The following is a 20528-nucleotide window of genomic DNA, read 5'->3' on the forward strand; positions in this document are numbered from 1 at the left end:
AGCGGGCTGTGTCTGGCGGGCTGTGTCTGGCGAGCGGGCTGTGTCTGGCGGGCTGTGTCTGGCGGGCTGTGTCTGGCGAGCGGGCTGTGTCTGGCGGGCTGTGTCTGGCGGGCTGTGTCTGGCGAGCGGGCTGTGTCTGGCGGGCTGTTTCTGGCGGGCGGGCTGTGTCTGGCGGGCTGTGTCTGGCGAGCGGGCTGTGTCTGGCGAGCGGGCTGTGTCTGGCGAGCGGGCTGTGTCTGGCGGGCTGTGTCTGGCGAGCGGGCTGTGTCTGGCGGGCGGGCTGTGTCTGGCGGGCTGTGTCTGGCGGGCTGTGTCTGGCGAGCGGGCTGTGTCTGGCGAGCGGGCTGTGTCTGGCGAGCGGGCTGTGTCTGGCGAGCGGGCTGTGTCTGGCGGGCTGTGTCTGGCGAGCGGGCTGTGTCTGGCGAGCGGGCTGTGTCTGGCGAGCGGGCTGTGTCTGGCGAGCGGGCTGTGTCTGGCGGGCGGGCTGTGTCTGGCGGGCTGTGTCTGGCGAGCGGGCTGTGTCTGGCGAGCGGGCTGTGTCTGGCGAGCGGGCTGTGTCTGGCGAGCGGGCTGTGTCTGGCGGGCTGTGTCTGGCGAGCGGGCTGTGTCTGGCGAGCGGGCTGTGTCTGGCGGGCTGTGTCTGGCGAGCGGGCTGTGTCTGGCGGGCTGTTTCTGGCGAGCGGGCTGTGTCTGGCGGGCTGTGTCTGGCGGGCTGTGTCTGGCGGGCTGTGTCTGGCGAGTGGGCTGTGTCTGGCGGGCTGTGTCTGGCGAGCTGTGTCTGGCGAGCGGGCTGTGTCTGGCGGGCTGTGTCTGGCGAGCAGGCTGTGTCTGGCGGGCTGTGTCTGGCGAGCTGTTTCTGGCGAGCGGGCTGTGTCTGGCGGGCTGTGTCTGGCGAGCGGGCTGTGTCTGGCGAGCTGTGTCTGGCGAGTGGGCTGTGTCTGGCGGGCTGTGTCTGGCGGGCGGGCTGTGTCTGGCGGGCTGTGTCTGGCGGGCTGTGTCTGGTGGGCTGTGTCTGGCGGGCTGTGTCTGGCGGGCTGTGTCTGGCGAGCTGTGTCTGGCGAGCTGTGTCTGGCGGACTGTGTCTGGCGGGCTGTGTCTGGCGGGCTGTGTCTGGCGGGCTGTGTCTGGCGAGCTGTGTCTGGCGAGTGGGCTGTGTCTGGCGGGCGGGCTGTGTCTGGCGGGCTGTGTCTGGCGGGCTGTGTCTGGCGGGCGAGCTGTGTCTGGCGGACTGTGTCTGGCGGGCTGTGTCTGGCGGGCTGTGTCTGGCGGGCGGGCTGTGTCTGGCGGGCTGTGTCTGGCGGGCTGTTTCTGGCGAGCTGTGTCTGGCGAGCGGGCTGTGTCTGGCGGGCTGTTTCTGGCGAGCGGGCTGTGTCTGGCGGGCTGTGTCTGGCGAGCTGTGTCTGGCGAGCGGGCTGTGTCTGGCGGGCTGTGTCTGGCGAGCTGTGTCTGGCGAGCGGGCTGTGTCTGGCGGGCTGTTTCTGGCGAGTGGGCTGTGTCTGGCGAGCTGTGTCTGGCGAGCGGGCTGTGTCTGGCGGGCTGTTTCTGGCGAGCGGGCTGTTTCTGGCTGGCTGTGTCTGGCGAGTGGGCTGTGTCTGGCGGGCGGGCTGTGTCTGGCTGGCTGTGTCTGGCGAGTGGGCTGTGTCTGGCGGGCGGGCTGTGTCTGGCGGGCGGGCTGTGTCTGGCGGGCTGTGTCTGGCGAGTGGGCTGTGTCTGGCGGGCTGTGTCTGGCGAGTGGGCTGTGTCTGGCGGGCTGTGTCTGGCGAGTGGGCTGTGTCTGGCGGGCTGTGTCTGGCGGGCTGTGTCTGGCGGGCTGTGTCTGGCGGGCTGTGTCTGGCGAGCTGTGTCTGGCGGGCGGGCTGTGTCTGGCGGGCGGGCTGTGTCTGGCGGGCTGTGTCTGGCGGGCTGTGTCTGGCGGGCGGGCTGTGTCTGGCGGGCTGTGTCTGGCGGGCTGTGTCTGCGGAGCGGGCTGTGTCTGGCGGGCTGTGTCTGGCGGGCTGTGTCTGGCGGGCTGTGTCTGGCGGGCTGTGTCTGGCGGGCTGTGTCTGGCGAGCGGGCTGTGTCTGGCGGGCTGTTTCTGGCGAGTGGGCTGTGTCTGGCGAGCTGTTTCTGGCGAGCGGGCTGTGTCTGGCGGGCTGTGTCTGGCGAGCTGTGTCTGGCGAGCGGGCTGTGTCTGGCGGGCTGTGTCTGGCGAGCTGTGTCTGGCGAGCGGGCTGTGTCTGGCGGGCTGTTTCTGGCGAGCGGGCTGTGTCTGGCGGGCTGTTTCTGGCGAGCGGGCTGTGTCTGGCTGGCTGTGTCTGGCGAGTGGGCTGTGTCTGGCGGGCGGGCTGTGTCTGGCGGGCGGGCTGTGTCTGGCGGGCTGTGTCTGGCGAGTGGGCTGTGTCTGGCGGGCTGTGTCTGGCGAGTGGGCTGTGTCTGGCGGGCTGTGTCTGGCGGGCTGTGTCTGGCGAGCTGTGTCTGGCGGGCGGGCTGTGTCTGGCGGGCGGGCTGTGTCTGGCGGGCTGTGTCTGGCGGGCTGTGTCTGGCGGGCGGGCTGTGTCTGGCGGGCTGTGTCTGGCGGGCTGTGTCTGCGGAGCGGGCTGTGTCTGGCGGGCTGTGTCTGGCGGGCTGTGTCTGGCGGGCTGTGTCTGGCGGGCTGTGTCTGGCGGGCTGTGTCTGGCGGGCTGTTTCTGGCGGGCTGTGTCTGGCGGGCTGTGTCTGGCGAGCGGGCTGTGTCTGGCGGGCTGTTTCTGGCGAGTGGGCTGTGTCTGGCGAGCTGTTTCTGGCGGGCTGTGTCTGGCGGGCTGTGTCTGGCGAGTGGGCTGTGTCTGGCGGGCTGTGTCTGGCGAGTGGGCTGTGTCTGGCGGGCTGTGTCTGGCGGGCTGTGTCTGGCGGGCTGTGTCTGGCGGGCTGTGTCTGGCGGGCTGTGTCTGGCGGGCTGTGTCTGGCGGGCTGTGTCTGGCGGGCTGTGTCTGGCGGGCTGTGTCTGGCGGGCTGTGTCTGGCGGGCTGTGTCTGGCGGGCTGTGTCTGGCGGGCTGTGTCTGGCGGGCTGTGTCTGGCGAGTGGGCTGTGTCTGGCGGGCTGTGTCTGGCGAGTGGGCTGTGTCTGGCGAGTGGGCTGTGTCTGGCGGGCTGTGTCTGGCGGGCTGTGTCTGGCGGGCTGTGTCTGGCGGGCGGGCTGTGTCTGGCGGGCTGTGTCTGGCGGGCTGTGTCTGGCGGGCTGTGTCTGGCGAGCGGGCTGTGTCTGGCGGGCTGTGTCTGGCGGGCGGGCTGTGTCTGGCGGGCTGTGTCTGGCGGGCTGTGTCTGGCGGGCTGTGTCTGGCGAGCGGGCTGTGTCTGGCGGGCTGTGTCTGGCGGGCGGGCTGTGTCTGGCGGGCTGTGTCTGGCGGGCTGTGTCTGGCGGGCTGTGTCTGGCGAGCTGTTTCTGGCGGGCTGTGTCTGGCGGGCTGTGTCTGGCGAGTGGGCTGTGTCTGGCGGGCTGTGTCTGGCGGGCGGGCTGTGTCTGGCGGGCGGGCTGTGTCTGGCGGGCGGGCTGTGTCTGGCGGGCTGTGTCTGGCGGGCTGTTTCTGGCGGGCGGGCTGTGTCTGGCGGGCTGTGTCTGGCGGGCTGTGTCTGGCGGGCGGGCTGTGTCTGGCGGGCTGTGTCTGGCGGGCTGTGTCTGGCGGGCTGTGTCTGGCGGGCGGGCTGTGTCTGGCGGGCTGTGTCTGGCGGGTGGGCTTTGTCTGGCGGGCTGTGTCTGGCGGGCTGTGTCTGGCGGGCTGTGTCTGGCGGGCGGGCTGTGTCTGGCGGGCTGTGCCTGGCGGGCGGGCTGTGTCTGGCGGGCTGTGTCTGGCGGGTGGGCTTTGTCTGGCGGGCTGTGTCTGGCGGGCTGTGTCTGGCGGTCTGTGTCTGGCGGGCTGTTTCTGGCGGTCTGTGTCTGGCGGGCTGTTTCTGGCGGGCTGTGTCTGGCGGGCGGGCTGTGTCTGGCGGGCTGTGTCTGGCGGTCTGTGTCTGGCGGGCTGTTTCTGGCGGGCGGGCTGTGTCTGGCGGGCTGTGCCTGGCGGGCGGGCTGTGTCTGGCGGGCTGTGTCTGGCGAGCGGGCTGTGTCTGGCGGGCTGTGTCTGGCGAGCGGGCTGTGTCTGGCGGGCTGTGTCTGGCGGGCTGTGTCTGGCGGGCGGGCTGTGTCTGGCGAGCGGGCTGTGTCTGGCGGGCTGTGTCTGGCGAGCTGTGTCTGGCGGGCGGGCTGTGTCTGGCGAGCGGGCTGTGTCTGGCGAGCGGGCTGTGTCTGGCGAGCGGACTGTGTCTGGCGAGCGGGCTGTGTCTGGCGAGCGGGCTGTGTCTGGCGAGCGGGCTGTGTCTGGCGAGCGGGCTGTGTCTGGCGAGCGGGATGTGTCTGGCGAGCGGGCTGTGTCTGGCGGGCTGTGTCTGGCGGGCTGTGTCTGGCGGGCAGTGTCTGGCGGGCTGTGTCTGGCGAGCGGGCTGTGTCTGGCGAGCGGGCTGTGTCTGGCGAGCGGGCTGTGTCTGGCGAGCGGGCTGTGTCTGGCGGGCTGTGTCTGGCGGGCTGTGTCTGGCGGGCTGTGTCTGGCGGGCTGTGTCTGGCGGGCTGTGTCTGGCGAGCGGGCTGTGTCTGGCGGGCTGTGTCTGGCGGGCCGTGTCTGGCGGGCTCTGTCTGGCGAGCGGGCAGTGTCTGGCGGGCAGTGTCTGGCGGGCAGTGTCTGGCGGGCGGGCAGTGTCTGGCGGGCGGGCAGTGTCTGGCGGGCGGGCTGTGTCTGGCGGGCTGTGTCTGGCGGGTGGGCAGTGTCTGGCGGGCAGTGTCTGGCGGGCTGTGTCTGGCGGGCTGTGTATGTGACTTGCTTGATTGGTGCCCGCTGATCAGAAACTTGACACAGTTACACGTGGCTTTGGTTTTTTGAGGGGTTTTCGGATCGTTTTCTGTAGTTGTGTGCAGATGGGGACTTGCTGGTCGATTGCTTTGTTCGAGGTGTTTGCACAAGATGATTAATGGCTATGACGTTAATGTCGGTTTATCACAGTCTGTAAGTTTATCACAACCCAGTTGATTGGGAGTAAATTCCACGTGCAGTGTGTGCGTATGTTTAAAGCTGCAACTGAGCAAAGATCTGACTGCTGGTGGTTATAACCCTGATGGACAGCGAGGATTACTCTGAATATGGAGGCTCCCTCAATGGCTGAGCAGGTTCAGACTGTGAGTAGCAGTTTCCTGGTCTGTGTTGTGCTAGCTGTCTCAGGCAGTACATTTCAGTTAGAGTCAGCAAGCTGCGTCTGGAAGGTTACTGCTCCTGGTTGCTCAGTGGCTGAGACGATGTACTGGTGCTGGTGTGAAGAGAGGAAACTGTTGGAAACTGAAATGCAGGAAACACTCAGCAGGTTAACCAGCTTCTGTGGAGACAACAGATGTGTTGACATTTCAGATGTAGACGCTCCAGAACTGCAAGGAAATGCCTGAGCAGCATTTCGAATTGGGGAGCAGGGAGAAGCAGACATGAGGGAAGAATATCCTGCAATGTGCTGACATGATATGAGTGATGTGTAAATGATATTGAGACAGAAGCAGTCAGAGGAATTGAGGGTTTATACAAGATGCAGAACTTTCGAATAACCGAGGAGCTGCTGGGGGGGAGGGGTCGATGCAGCAAAAATATATTGAGGAAAAACTGAGTGGAGCAGAATCCAGCAGCTTTGGATAAAACCCACAAGGTTGCAGAGTGATCCAGTTCCTGTTGTTGCCCCACCCTTGGTGCCAGCCCATTTCTCATTTTCACACCAGGTATGAAATCAGCAGCTGGCACCATTCGCTGCAGAGAGGGAATGCTATTTTCTCATTTATGGATGTGGGCGGCGTCGGATGGGCCAGCATTTCTTGCCCATCCCTAATTGCCCTGTAACTGAGGGTCTCGCTGGGCTATTTCAGGGCAGTTAAGAGCCAACCACATGGCTGTGGGTCTGGAGTCACGTGTAGGCCAGACCGGGTAAGGGCGGCAGATTTCCTTCCCGAAAGGACATGAGTGAACCAGGTGGGTTTTTACGACAAGCGACGATGGTTCGATTGCAGATTTTTATTGAATTCAAATGTCACCACCTGCCCTGGTGCGATTCGAATGCAGGTCCCCGGGTAATGGGTCACTAGTCCAGTGACCAAGCTATGTCACCACCTCCCCAGTAAAATGAGAGCTGCAGTTATGGTCTGACATTCTTAGTCAATGTTAGGGGTGTAGAATCAGAAAGTTTACCGCACAGAAAGAGGCCACTCGGCCCATCGTCTCTGCATGGACCCAAGCCTACATTTGGTCCATGGCCCTGCAGGGAACTGGTAAATGAGGTGTGTGTTTCTGCCTCTACTTTGAGGCAATGAGTTCCAGACCTCCACAACCCTCTACATGAAAAGGGTTCCCCTCATTCTCCTCTAATCTGCCTATCAATCATTTTAAATCCATACCCCCTCGTCACTGACCTCCTGCTAAAGTAAATAGATCCTTCCCGTCCCCTCCATCCAGGCCCCTCACAACCTGCACAACATCGTGGGCCGAAGGGCCTGTTCTGTGCTGTATTTTTCTACATCTCAATCAAATCTGCCCATTGCTGCCTCTGTTCCATGGAGAGCGACCCCAGCCGATCCAATCTTTCCTCATAGTTGCAATTTCCCAGTCCTGGCAACAATCTAATAAATCTCCTCTGTACCGTCCCGAGTGCAATTGCACCCTTCCGGTAATGAGCTGACCAGAACGGCTCACACTCAAGTTGCAGCCTAACTAATGCTTTGTACAGTTCTAGCATAACCTGCAGACTTTTATATTCTAACCCTAAGCTAATAACTGGAAGGTTCCATATGCCTTCTTAACCACCTTAACCTGTCTTGCTACCTAGATTCAGGATCTGTGGGCATTCACTACCAAGGTCCCTCACTTCCTCTGCACCTCTCTGCCACCTTGCTGCCCACCTGACTAGTCCATTGGCGTCTCCGGCAGTTTACACCAATCCTCCTCACTTTCAACCTGGCAGCCAATTTTTCTGTTGTCTGCAAACTTCTTGATTATTCCTCCTACGTTTACATCTAAATCAAGCGGTTGGGGAGGGTTTAAACTAAAATGCCAGGGGGATGGGAACCTACGCAAGGAGTCAGAGACAGAGGGAGCAAGGACAAAAGCAAAAGGTAGAAAAGTGAAGAAGAAAAGTGATAGTTGGAGAAACCAGGGACAAAATTCAAACAGGGCAGCGGAGAAACATATTGGGAGCAAGACAAACGTAAAGGCTCTGTGCCTTAATGCACGGAGCATTCGCAATAAAGTGGGTGAACTAATCGCGCAGGTAGATATAAATGGATATGATATAATTGAGATGACGGAGACACGGCTGCAGGGTGACCAGGGATGGGAACTGAATGTCCCAGGGTTCTCAGTATTTAGGAAGGACAGGCAGAAAAGAAAAGGTGGTGGCGTGGCACTGCTGGTTAAAGAGGAAATTAACACAATAGTGAGAAAGGATATTCGCTCTGACAACGTGGAGTCTGTATGGGTAGAGTTGAGAAATACCATGGGGCAAAAAACATTACTGGGTGTCATATAGACCCCCAAACTGTACTGGTGCTGTTGGGAATGGCATTAAACACAAAATTAGTGATGTATGTAATAAGGGAATATCAGTGATCATGGGTGATTTAATCTGCACATAGATTGGGCAAATCAAATTAGCCACAATGCTGTCAAGGAGGAATTCCTGGAGTGTATACGGGATGGTTTTCTTGACCAATATGTGGAGGAACCAACTAGAGAGCAGGCCATCTTAGATTGGGTACTGCGTAATGAGAAGGGAATCATTGCCAACCAGGCTGTGCGAGACCCCTTGGGGATGAGCGACCATAACATGATAGAATTTTTTATCAAGTTGGAGAGTGAAGTAGTTGATTTGGAGACTAGGGCGCTGAATCTTAATAAAGGGAACTATGAAGATATGAGGCGTGAGTTGGTCTTGATAGATTGGGGAGAGTTACTGAAAGGGATGACAGTGGATAGACAATGGCAAACATTCAAGGAACGCGTGGGGGAACTACAGCAACTGTTCATTCCTGTCTGGCACAAAAACAAAGGGGGTAAGAGATATAATCCATGGCTTACAAAGGAAATTAGAAATAGTATCCGATCCAAGGAAGAAACATACATATTAGCCAAGAAAAATAATAGGTCTGAGGATTTGCAGTTTAAAATTCAGCAAAGAAGGACAAAGGGATTGATTAAAAAGGGGAAGGTACAGTACGAAAGGAAGCTTGCAGGGAACATAAAGACTGACACTAAGAGTTTCTACAGATATGTGAAGAGAAAGCGATTGGTAAAGAGAAATGTTGGCCCACTACAGACAGAAACAGGGGAATGCATAATAAGAGACAAAGAAACGGCTGAGCAATTGAAAACATACTTTGGTTCTGTCTTCACAAAAGGGGACACAAATCAGATACCAGAAATGTTGGAGAATGAAAGGTTTAGTGAGAGGGAAGAACTGAGGGAAATCAACATTAGTAGAGAAATGGTGCTGGGAAAATTGATGGGATTGAAGGCGGATAAATCCCCAGGGCCTGAGAATCTGCATCCCAGAGAGCTTAAGGAGTTGGCTCTGGAAATAGTGGATGCATTGGTGGTCATCTTCCGGGATTCTATAGACTGGAACAGTCCCTGCAGATTGGAGGGTGGTTCACGTCACTCCGATATTCAAAAAGGGAGGTCGAGCGAAAGCAGGGAATTATAGACCAGTAAGCTTAACATCGGTAGTGGGGAAAATGCTTGAATCCATTATCAAGGACTTTATAGCGGAACATTTAGAAAGCAGTGGCAGGATCAGTCAGAGTCAGCATGGATTTATGAAGGGAAAATCATGCTTGACAAATCTGTTGGAATTCTTTAAAGATGTAACCAGTACAGTCGACAAGGGGGAGCCAGTCGATGTGGTATATTTGGACTTTCAGAAGGCGTTTGACAAAGTCCCGCATAAGAGATTATTCTGCAAAATTAAAGCGCATGGGATTGGGCGAAATGTACTGAGGTGGATAGAAAACTGGTTGGCAGAGAGGAAACAAAGAGTAGGGATTAATGGGTCCTTTTCAAATTGGCAGGCAGTGACTAGTGGGGTACCGCAGGGATCGGTGCTGGGATCCCAGCTATTCACAATATCTATTAATGATTTGGATCAGGGAACAAAATGTAACATCTCAAAGTTTGCAGATGATACCAAGTTAGGTGGGAGGGTGAATTGTGACGAGGGTGCAGGGATCCTACAGCAAGATCTGGACAGGTTGGGCGAGTGGGCAAACCAATGGCAGATGCAGTATAATTTGGATAAGTGTGAGGTTGTTCACTTTGGAAGCAAAAACAGGAAGGCAGATTACTACCTGAACGGTTGTAAATTGGGAGAGGGGAGTGTGCAGCGGGACCTGGGTGTCCTTGTGCACCATTCGCTGAAGGTAAGCATGCAGGTGCAGCAGACGGTAAAGAAGGCTAATGGTATGTTGGCCTTCATTGCGAGAGGTTTCGAGTATAGAAGCAGGGATGTGTTGCTGCAATTATACAGGACCTTGGTGAGGCCACACCTGGAGTATTGTGTGCAGTTTTGGTCTCCTTCACTGAGGAAGGATGTTCTTGCTCTCGAGGGAGTGCAGCGAAGGTTTACCAGACTGATTCCAGGGATGGCGGGACTGTCGTATGAGGAGAGATTGACGAGGTTGGGATTGTTCTCGCTGAAGTTCAGAAGAATGAGGGGGGATCTCAGAGACTGACAAAATTCTGACAGGGCTAGACAGGGTAGATGCAGGGAAGATTTCCCAATGGCAGGTGTGTTCAGAACCAGGGGCGAAATTCTCCAACGGCGCGATGTCCGCCGACTGGCGCCAAAGACGGCGCCAATCAGACGGGCATCGCGCCGGCCCAAAGGTGCGGAATGCTCCGCATCTTTGGGGGCTGAGCCCCAACATTGAGGGGCTAGGCCGACGCCGGAGGGATTTCCGCCCCGCCAGCTGGCGGACATGGCGTTTATTGCCCCGCCAGCTGGCGCGGAAATGCGGCGCATGCGCGGGAGCGTCAGCGGCTGCTGACAGTTTCCCCGCGCATGCGCAGTGGGGAGAGTCACTTCCGCCTCCGCCATGGTGGAGGCCGTGGCGGAGGCGGAAGGGAAAGAGTGCCCCCACGGCACAGGCCCGCCCGCGGATCGGTGGGCCCCGATCGCGGGCCAGGCCACCGTGGGGGCACCCCCCGGGGTCAGATCGCCCCGCGCCCCCCCCCAGGACCCCGGAGTCTGCCCACGCCGCCTGGTCCCGCCGGTAAATACCAGGTTTGATTTACGCCGGCGGGACAGGCAATTTCAGGGCGGGACTACGGCCCATCCGGGCCGGAGAATTGAACGGGGGCTCCCGCCAACCGGCGCGGCCCGATTCCCGCCCCCGCCCAATCTCCGGTACCGTAGACTTCAGCGGGGGCGGGATTCACGGCGGCCAACGGCCATTCTCCGACCCGGCAGGGGGTCGGAGAATGACGCCCCCGGGGTCACAGTCTGAGGATTCAGGGTAAACCATTTCGGACAGAGATGAGACTTTCTTCACACACAGAGTGGTGAGCCTGTGGAATTCATTACCACAGGAAGTAGTTGATGCTAAAACATTGAATATATTCAAGAGGCGGCTGGATATAGCACTTGGGGAGAATGGGGTCAAAGGCTATGGGGGGAAAGCAGGATTAGGCTATTGAGTTGGATGATCAGCCATGATGGTGATGAATGGCGGAGCGGGCTCGAAGGGCCAAAAGGCCTCCTCCTGCTCCTATCTTTTACATATCTATGTAATAATATATACACAAAAAGCAGGGGGTGGCACGGTAGCACAGTGGTTAGCACTGTGGCTTCACAGCGCCAGGGTCCCGGGTTCGATTCCCGGCTTGGATCACTGTCTGTGCGGAGTCTGCACGTTCTCCCCGTGTCTGCGTGGGTTTCCTCCGGGTGCTCCGGTTTCCTCCTAGTCCCGAAAGACGTGCTGTTAGGTAATTTGGACATACTGAATTCTCGCTCAGTGTACCCGAACAGGCGCCGGAATGTGGTGACTAGGGGAGTTTCACAGTAACTTCATTGCAGTGTTAAAGTAAGCCTATTTGTGACAATAAAGATTATTTTTTTAAAAAGGGACCTAGCACTGAGCCCGCAAAACCCCACTGGAAACTGCCTTCCTGTCAGAAAAACACCCGTCAACAATTACCCTTTACTTCCTGTCATTGAGCCAGTTTTATATCCTGCTTGCTACACTCCCCTCAATCCCCTGGGCTTTTTTATTTTTAGTCAGTCTGTCATGTGGGACCTTGTCAAAAGTTTTACTAAAATCCATGTAGACAACATCAACTGTATTACCCTCATCAATCCTCCTGATTACTTCCTCAAAAACTTCAATCAAGTTAGGCAGACAGGACCTTTCTTTAACAGCTCCATGCTGACACTACCTGATTCATCCGTATCTTTTGAAGTGACAGTTTATCCTGTTTCTCAGAATTGAATTCAATAATTTGCCCATGACCGAGGTAAGACTGATTGGCCAGAAATTATTTGGCATATTCCTTCCTCTCCCTTTTTATATATGGCTACAACATTAGTCCTCCAATCCTCACTCAACATGCTCGCACCCAGTGAGGATTGAAAAACGATGAACAGACCGTCCGCAATATCCTCCCTGGCTTCTTTTGTCAGCCTTCATTCAGCCCGGCTGATTTATCCACTTTCAAGGATGCTACTACTTCCTCCTATGTTTATCACATCCAATACGTTACATAAGAACATAAGAACTAGGAACAGGAGTCGGCCATCTGGCCCCTCGAGCCTGCTCCACCATTCAATGAGATCATGGCTGATCTTTTGTGGACTCAGCTCCACTTTCCGGCCCGAACACCATAACCCTTAATCCCTTTATTCTTTAGAAAGGTATCTATCTTTTTCTTAAAAATGTTTAAAGAAGGAGCCTCAACTGCTTCACTGGGCAAGGAATTCCAGAGATTCACAACCCTTTGGGTGAAGAAGTTCCTCCTAAACTCCGTCCTAAATCTACCTCCCCTTATTTTGAGGCTATACCCCCTAGTTCTGCTTTCACCCGACCAGTGGAAACAACCTGCCCGCATCTATCCTATCTATTCCCTTCATAATCTTATATGTTTCAATAAGATCCCCCCGCATCCTTCTAAACTCCAATGAGTACAGTCCCAGTCTACTCAACCTCTCGTCATAATCTAATCCTTACAGTCCTCTTCCTTAACTCCAATGTCTGTATAGTTTCTGTCTGCCCCCTCTTTTGTGAAGACAGATGCAAAGTATTCATTAAAGAACCACATCGACCTCTGACACGCAGGTTACCTTTATAGTATTTTATGGGCCCTACTCTTTCCTTAGTTATCCCTTACTCTTAACGTATTGAGAAAACGTCTCTGGGTTTGCCTTGATTCTGCTTTCTTTTCACGCCTTCTCTTTGCATTCGTAATTTCCCTTTTAATTTCAACCCTTCTCTTTCTGAACTCCTCTCTGCTTTCTGTCTGACGTAAGCTTTCCTTTTGTGCCGTACCTTATACCCTGTTAGCTCCTTGACCTTCAGCGGACTCTAGGTCTGGCCGTCTGCCCCTTTTTCTTTGTGGGAACATGTTTACTCTGAACCCCTCGAATCTATCCTTTGACTGTCTCCCACCCGCCCTGACACTGACTTACTTTCAAGTAGCTGTTTCCAGTCCACGTTTGCTAAATAACTCCTCAGCTTAGTGAATAGGCCTTACCCCAATTTAGAAATTTATGTCTTATTCTAACTTTGTCTTTTTCCATAATTATGTTAAAGCTAATGGAACTGTGATCGCTACTATTAAAAGTTCACTTCATTTCCTGAAACTAAGTTGAGACCACACCCTCTCTCGTTGGACTTGCTCGAAAACCGCCCCTCTCCAAACGGCCCCTCTCCAAACCGGCTCTCCGCAAACCGCCCCTCCGCAAACCGCCCCTCTGCTAACCACCCCTCCGCAAACTGCCCCTCCGCAAACCGCCCCTCCGCAAACCGCCCCTCCGCAAACCGCCCCTCCGCAAACCGCCCCTCCGCAAACCGCCCCTCCGCAAACGGCCCCTCCGCAAACCGTCCCTCCGCAAACCGCCCCTCCGCAAACCGCCCCACCGCAAACCGCCCCTCCGCAAACCACCCCTCCGCAAACCGCCCCTCCGCAAACCGTCCCTCCGCAAACCACCCTTCTGCAAACCGCCCCTCTCCAAACCGCCCCTCCGCAAACCGCCCCTCCGCAAACCGCCCCTCCGCAAACCGCCCCTCCGCAAACCGTCCCTCCGCAAACCGCCCCTCCGCAAACCGCCCCTCCGCAAACCGTCCCTCCGCAAACCGTCCCTCCGCAAACCGTCCCTCCGCAAACCGCCCCTCCGCAAACCGCCCCTCTGCAAACCGCACCTACGCAAAGCGCCCCCCTCCAAACCGCCCCTCTGCAAACTGCCCCACTCCAAACCGTCCCTCTGCAAACCGTCCCTCCGCAAACCGCCCCTCCGCAAACCGCCCCTCTGCAAACCGTCCCTCTTTTTCCATAATTATGTTAAAGCTAATGGAACTGTGATCGCTACTATTAAAAGTTCACTTCATTTCCTGAAACTAAGTTGAGACCACACCCTCTCTCGTTGGACTTGCTCGAAAACCGCCCCTCTCCAAACCGCCCCTCTCCAAACGGCCCCTCTCCAAACCGGCTCTCCGCAAACCGCCCCTCCGCAAACCGCCCCTCCGCAAACCTTCCCTCCGCAAACCGTCCCTCCGCAAACCACCCCTCCGCAAACCGCACCTCTGCTAACCGCCCCTCTGCTAACCACCCCTCCGCAAACTGCCCCTCCGCAAACTGCCCCTCCGCAAACCGCCCCTCCGCAAACCGTCCCTGCGCAAACCGCCCCTCCGCAAACCGCCCCTCCGCAAACCGCCCCTCCGCAAACCGTCCCTCCGCAAACCATCCCTCTCCTAACCGCCCCTCTGCAAACCGCCCCTCTCCAAATGGCCCCTCTCCAAATGGGCCCTCCGCAAACCGCCCCTCCGCAAACCGCCCCTCCGCAAACCGTCCCTCCGCAAACCGTCCCTCCGCAAACGGTCCCTCCGCAAACCGCCCCTCTGCAAACCGCCCCTCTGCAAACCGTCCCTCCGCAAACCGTCCCTCCGCAAACCGCCCCTCCGCAAACCGTCCCTCCGCAAACCGCCCCTCCGCAAACCGCCCCACCGCAAACCGCCCCTCCGCAAACCGCCCTTCTGCAAACCGCCCCTCTCCAAACCGCCCCTCCGCAAACCGCCCCTCCGCAAACCGCCCCTCCGCAAACCGCCCCTCCGCAAACCGTCCCTCCGCAAACCGCCCCACCGCAAACCGCCCCTCCGCAAACCGTCCCTCCGCAAACCGTCCCTCCGCAAACCGTCCCTCCGCAAACCGCCCCTCCGCAAACCGCCCCTCTGCAAACCGCACCTACGCAAAGCGCCCCCCTCCAAACCATCCCTCTGCAAACCACCCCTCCGCAAACTGCCCCACTCCAAACCGCCCCTCTGCAAACCGTCCCTCCGCAAACCGCCCCTCCGCAAACCGCCCCTCTGCAAACCGTCCCTCTGCAAACCGCCCCTCCGCAAACCACCCCTCTGCAAACCGCCCCTCTGCAAACCGTCCATCTCCAAACCGTCCCTCTGCAAACCGCCCCTCTGCAAACTGCCCCACTCCAAACCGTCCCTCTGCAAACCGTCCCTCCGCAAACCGCCCCTCTGCAAACCGCCCCTCTCCAAACCGTCCCTCTGCAAACCGTCCGACTGCAAACCGTCCCTCTGCAAACCGCCCCTCTGCAAACCGCCCCTCTCCAAACCGCCCCTCTGCAAACCGCCCCTCTCCAAACCGTCCCTCTGCAAACCGCCCCTCTGCAAACCGCCACTCTCCAAACCGTCCCTCTGCAAACCGCCCCTCTGCAAACTGCCCCTCTCCAAACCGTCCCTCTGCAAACCGCCCCTCGGCAAACCGCCCCTCTCCAAACCGTCCCTCTGCAAACCGCCCCTCTGCAAACCGCCCCTCTCCAAACCGTCCCTCTGCAAACCGCCCCTCTGCAAACCGCCCCTCTCCAAACCGTCCCTCTGCAAACCGCCCCTCTGCAAACCGCCCCTCTCCAAACCGTCCCTCTGCAAACCGTCCGACTGCAAACCGCCCCTCTGCAAACCGCCCCTCTGCAAACCGCCCCTCTCCAAACCGTCCCTCCGCAAACCGCCCCTCCGCAAACCGCCCCTCCGCAAACCGCCCCTCCGCAAACCGCCCCTCCGCAAACCGCCCCTCCGCAAACCGCCCCTCCGCAAACCGCCCCTCCGCAAACCGCCCCTCCGCAAACCGTCCCTCTCCAAACCATCCCTCCACAAACCACCCCTCCGCAAACCGCCCCTCCGCAAACCGCCCCTCCGCAAACCGTCCCTCTCCAAACCGTCCCTCCGCAAACCGTCCATCCGCAAACCGCCCCTCCGCAAACCGTCCCTCTCCAAACCGCCCCTCCGCAAACCGTCCCTCTCCAAACCGTCCCTCTCCAAACCGTCCCTCTCCAAACCATCCCACCGCAAACCGCCCCTCTGCAAACCGCCCCTCCCCAAACCGTCCCTCTCCAAACCGTCCCTCTCCAAACCGTCCCTCTCCAAACCGTCCCTCTCCAAACCGTCCATCCGCAAACCGCCCCTCCGCAAACCGTCCCTCTCCAAACCGTCCCTCTCCAAACCGTCCCTCTCCAAACCGTCCCTCCGCAAACCGCCCCTCTGCAAACCGCCCCTCTCCAAACCGTCCCTCCGCAAACCGCCCCTCCACAAACCGTCCCTCCCCAAACCGTCCCTCTCCAAACCGTCCCTCCGCAAACCGCCCCTCTGCAAACCGTCCCTCTCCAAACCGTCCCTCTGCAAACCGTCCCTCCGCAAACCGCCCCTCCGCAAACCGCCCCTCCGCAAACCGCCCCTCCGCAAACCGCTCCTCCGCAAACCGCCCCTCCGCAAACCGCCCCTCCGCAAACCGCCCCTCCGCAAACCGTCCCTCCGCAAACCGTCCCTCCGCAAACCGTCCCTCCGCAAACCGCACCTCTGCAAACCGCCCCTCCGCAAACCATCCCTCTCCTAACCGCCCCTCTGCAAACCGCCCCTCTCCAAATGGCCCCTCTCCAAATGGGCCCTCCGCAAACCGCCCCTCCGCAAACCGCCCCTCCGCAAACCGTCCCTCCGCAAACCACCCCTCCGCAAACTGCACCTCTGCAAACCGCCCCTCTGCTAACCACCCCTCTCCAAACCATCCCTCCGCAAACCGTCCATCCGCAAACCGCCCCTCCGCAAACCGTCCCTCTCCAAACCGTCCCTCTCCAAACCGTCCCTCTCCAAACCGCCCCTCCCCAAACCATCCCTCTCCAAACCGTCCCTCTCCAAACCGTCCCTCCGCAAACTGCCCCTCTCCAAACCGCCCCTCTCCAAACCGTCCCTCCGCAAACCGTCCCTCTCCAAACCGCCCCTATACAAACCGTCCCTCTGCAAACCGTCCCTCTCCAAACCGTCCCTCTGCAGACCGTCCCTCTCCAAACCGCCCCTCTGCAAACCGTCCCTCCGCAAACCGCCCCTCCGCAAACCGTCCCTCCGCAAACCGTCCCTCTGCAAACCGTCCCTCTCCAAACCGTCCCTCGGCAAACTGCACCTCTGCAAACCATCTACAAACCGTCCCTTTCCAAACCGTCCCTCTCCAAACCGTCCCTCTCCAAACCGCCCCTCTGCAAACCGCCCCTCTGCAAACCGCCCCTCTGCAAACCGTCCCTCTGCAAACCGTCCCTCTCCAAACCGTCCCTCTCCAAACCGCCCCTCTGCAAACCGCCCCTCTGCAAACCGCCCCTCTGCAAACCGTCCCTCTCCAAACCGTCCCTCGGCAAACTGCACCTCTGCAAACCATCTACAAACCGTCCCTTTCCAAACCGTCCCTCTCCAAACCGTCCCTCTCCAAACCGCCCCTCTGCAAACCGCCCCTCTGCAAACCGCCCCTCTGCAAACCGTCCCTCTGCAAACCGTCCCTCTCCAAACCGTCCCTCTCCAAACCGCCCCTCTGCAAACCGCCCCTCTGCAAACCGCCCCTCTGCAAACCGTCCCTCTCCAAACCGTCCCTCTCCAAACCGTCCCTCCGCAAACCATCCCTCTACAAACCATCCCTCAAAATATTGCAAAATACTGGAAAGGATTCTGAGAGATAGGATTTATGATTATTTAGAAAAACATAGTTTGATTAAAGATAGTCAGCATGGCTTTGTGAGGGGCAGGTCAAGCCTCACAAGCCTCATTGAATTCTTTGAGGATGTGACGAGACACATTGATGAAGGTCGGGCAGTGGATGTGGTGTATATGGATTTCAGTAAGGCATTTGATAAGGTTCCCCATGGTAGGCTCATTCAGAAAGTTAGGGGCATGGGATACAGGGAAATGTGGCTGTCTGGATACAGAATTGGCTGGCCGAGAGAAGACAGCGAGTGGTAGTGGGTGGAAAGTATTCCGCCTGGAGGTCGGTGACCAGTGGTGTCCCGCAGGGATCTGTTCTGGGACCTCTGCTCTTTGTGGTTTTTATAAATGACTTGGATGAGGAAGTGGAAGGGTGGGTTAGTAAGTTTGCCGATGACACGAAGGTTGGGAGAGTTGTCGATAATGTCGAGGGCTGTTGCAGGTTACAACAGGACATTGACAGGATGCAAAGCTGGGCTGAGAAGTGGCAGATGGAGTTCAACCTTGATAAATGTAAAGTAATTCATTTTGGAAGGTCGAATTTGAATGCTGAATACAGGGTTAAAGGCAGGATTCTTGGAAGTGTGGAGGAACAGAGGGATCTTGGGGTCCACGTACATGGATCCCTCAAAGTTGCCACCCAGGTTGATAGGGTTGTTAAGAAGGCGTATGGTGTGTTGGCTTTCATTAACAGGGGGATTGAATTTAAGAGTCGCGAGGTTTTGCTGCAACTTTATAAAACCCTGTTTAGACCACACTTGGAATATTGTGTCCAGTTCTGGTCGCCTCATTATAGGAAGGATGTGGATGCTTTGGAGAGGGTACAGAGGAGATTTACCAGGATGCTGCCTGGACTGGAGTGCATGTCTTATGAAGAAAGGTTGAGGGAGCTGGGCTTTTCTCACTGGAGCGAAGAAGGCAGAGAGGTGACTTGATAGAGGTGTACAAGGTGATGAGAGGCATGGATAGAGTGGATAGCCAGAGACTTTTCCCCAGGGTGGAAATGGCTCTCACTCAGGGGACATAATTTTAAGGTGATTGGAGGAAGGTATAGGGGAGATGTCAGAGGTTCTTTACACAGAGAGTGGTGGGTGTGTGGAATGCACTGCCAGCAGAGGTGGTGGAGTCAGAGTCATTCGGGACATTTAAGCGACTCTGGGACAGGCACATGGACAGCAGTAAATTGAAGGGGTGTAGGTTAGGTTGATCTTAGATTAGGATAAATGGTCGGCACAACATCGTGGGAAGAGCCTGTACTGTGCTGTACTGTTCTATGTTCTAAACTATCCCTCTACAAACCATCCCTTGTGTAGGTTTGTGCCTGAGTGTGTTGGTGGTGGCCACTCTTGCGTTCTCTCTGGCCAGGTTTTCTATGAGGCCCGATGGTGGTGGTGGAGTCTCAAAGAATTTGGAACCAATTTAGGAAGCATTTAAATTGGGAGCAATGTCACGACTGTGACCAATGTGAGAACCAGAGATTTGTGCAGTCCGGGATGGATGCGATGTACAAGATTTGGAGGAGGGAGGGGGTCGACAGGTTCAGGGATTTGTTTGTGGAGGGTAGGTTTGCGGGACTGGAGGCGATAGTGGAGAAATTTCAACTTGCAAGGGGGAGTTTGTTTAGGTTTACGCAGCTGCAAAACTTTGTTCGTAAGGAACTGTCTATGTTCCCTCGGCTACTGGGACAGGTACTTATGGACAGGATGCGATGTCAAGATGAGATAGGGAAGGGAAGATATCCGATAAATATGGGTGGTTTTGGAGACGGTGAGAGCACCGCTGGAAGAAGGAAAGCGGCAGTGGGAGGGGGAGCTGAGCTTGAGGGAGGGGTGTGGAGCGAGATCTTGGACAGGGTGAATTCCACCTCTCACTGTGCCAGACTGAGCCTGATACAGTTCAGAGTAGTTCACGGGACGCAGTTGAGTAGTACATGAGTGGATTTCTCCAGAGGACAGGTGTGCACCTTGTTTGAAGGGGCAGCGAACCATTGACATGTTGTGGTCCTGCCCTAAGCTGTTTGGGTTTTGGCTCTCCACTACGTCGGGGATTGTGGGGTCAGGCTGGAGTCGTGACCAGTGGTGGCGATCTTTCGGGTGTCGGACTTGGCGGCGCTCCTGGACGGGCTGATGTCCACGCCGTCACCTCTCTGGTAACCTGGACATGAGTCCTGCTGGGATGGAGGCCGTCTGCACCACCTAAAGCTGGGGGACCTGCCAGAGATTCTGAGACTGGAAAAGATTAAGTGTCATTAGAGGGTCAGAGGAAGGGTTCTATTCAGGTGGGCGCCTTTAAGGATTTGTACATGGCCACCAACTGGGGGGATTGGTTAGGAGCTGGTGTGGGGGAGGGGGTGTGGGTCGTTTTTAAATTTGTTTCCTGTTGGATTGTTATGCATGTGATATTTTGAAAATTTGGGGAATAAAATTATTTATAAAAAAAATAGAAAGATTAGAGGCCGATAGCGGTTGTAATTTTGCAGGTTTCTATAAAATAAAGAGACGTGTTTCTAATTTGCTGTTTCTCTTCTCTCTCTGCAGGGAGCAGTAACTGAAGTTCAGTTTGGACCAATGACAATCCATCAGGACCCCATTCAGGTATGATTAGTGCAGCTATAGACGCTGAGAGGTAGAGTCTGGTTCTGAGATGGACGTCTCGATCAATCGCTGAGCTTTATTTAGAACAAGGAAGTCTGAAATATTGTGGGTTGGAATTCACAGACTATCATTGGCATGTGCAAGAACCTCGAATGTAAGTTTACATTTAACTGGCCAATGAACCGAGTAGTTTGACGGATGTCACTGATTACTGTATAACATCCACAAAAAAATGTCTCCCAATCTGATGGTACATGTTGATTATTGTGATCAATACACTCCAGTTAAAATTGGTTTTGAGCTAATAGAATATACTGTGCCACTCACAATGGGAGGAAATCTTCAGCACATTCATTCCTCCTGGAGTAGGAGCCTCTTCAACAAGGTGACGTTTTTGTATTTTATGTCGAAGCTCAGTCAGCTTATTGTGGCTGAGTTGGGCTTCAGTTGGTGGTGCTAGAATTGGAGGACAGGATGGCTGTGTTGGGGGCAGTAGATGTGCTTGCCGGCAGGGTGGGGGATATTTGTCGGCCAGATGTTAAGACATCTCACTGGGTGGTGACCTTTCCCTAACTCGCCCTAAATGTCGTAACCTCTGAGATTCTTGAATGAGCCCTTCTGGAGGAGTTCACCTCCATTTGTTTTAGTTGGAGACTCGGGTTACAAGTAGTAACAGTGGGAATATAGCCAAA

The 20528-nt window shown here is 56.7% G+C and overlaps 1 protein-coding gene across 1 annotated transcript in view; it reads left to right on the forward strand.

The window, feature by feature from the left end:
* Positions 1 to 5110: 5110 nt before the first annotated feature.
* Positions 5111 to 20528, forward strand: part of pde8a (phosphodiesterase 8A) — a 163607-nt gene continuing 148189 nt past the window's right edge. The window contains exons 1-2 of the mRNA XM_072470290.1: positions 5111 to 5161; positions 19780 to 19836. Of these exons, the coding sequence (XP_072326391.1) occupies positions 5126 to 5161; positions 19780 to 19836 (93 nt within the window). The 5' untranslated portion in view covers positions 5111 to 5125. The remainder of the gene's footprint in view (positions 5162 to 19779; positions 19837 to 20528) is intronic.

This window comes from Scyliorhinus torazame, chromosome 12, assembly GCF_047496885.1.
Source record: "Scyliorhinus torazame isolate Kashiwa2021f chromosome 12, sScyTor2.1, whole genome shotgun sequence".
Classification (NCBI taxonomy): Eukaryota; Metazoa; Chordata; class Chondrichthyes; order Carcharhiniformes; family Scyliorhinidae; genus Scyliorhinus; species Scyliorhinus torazame.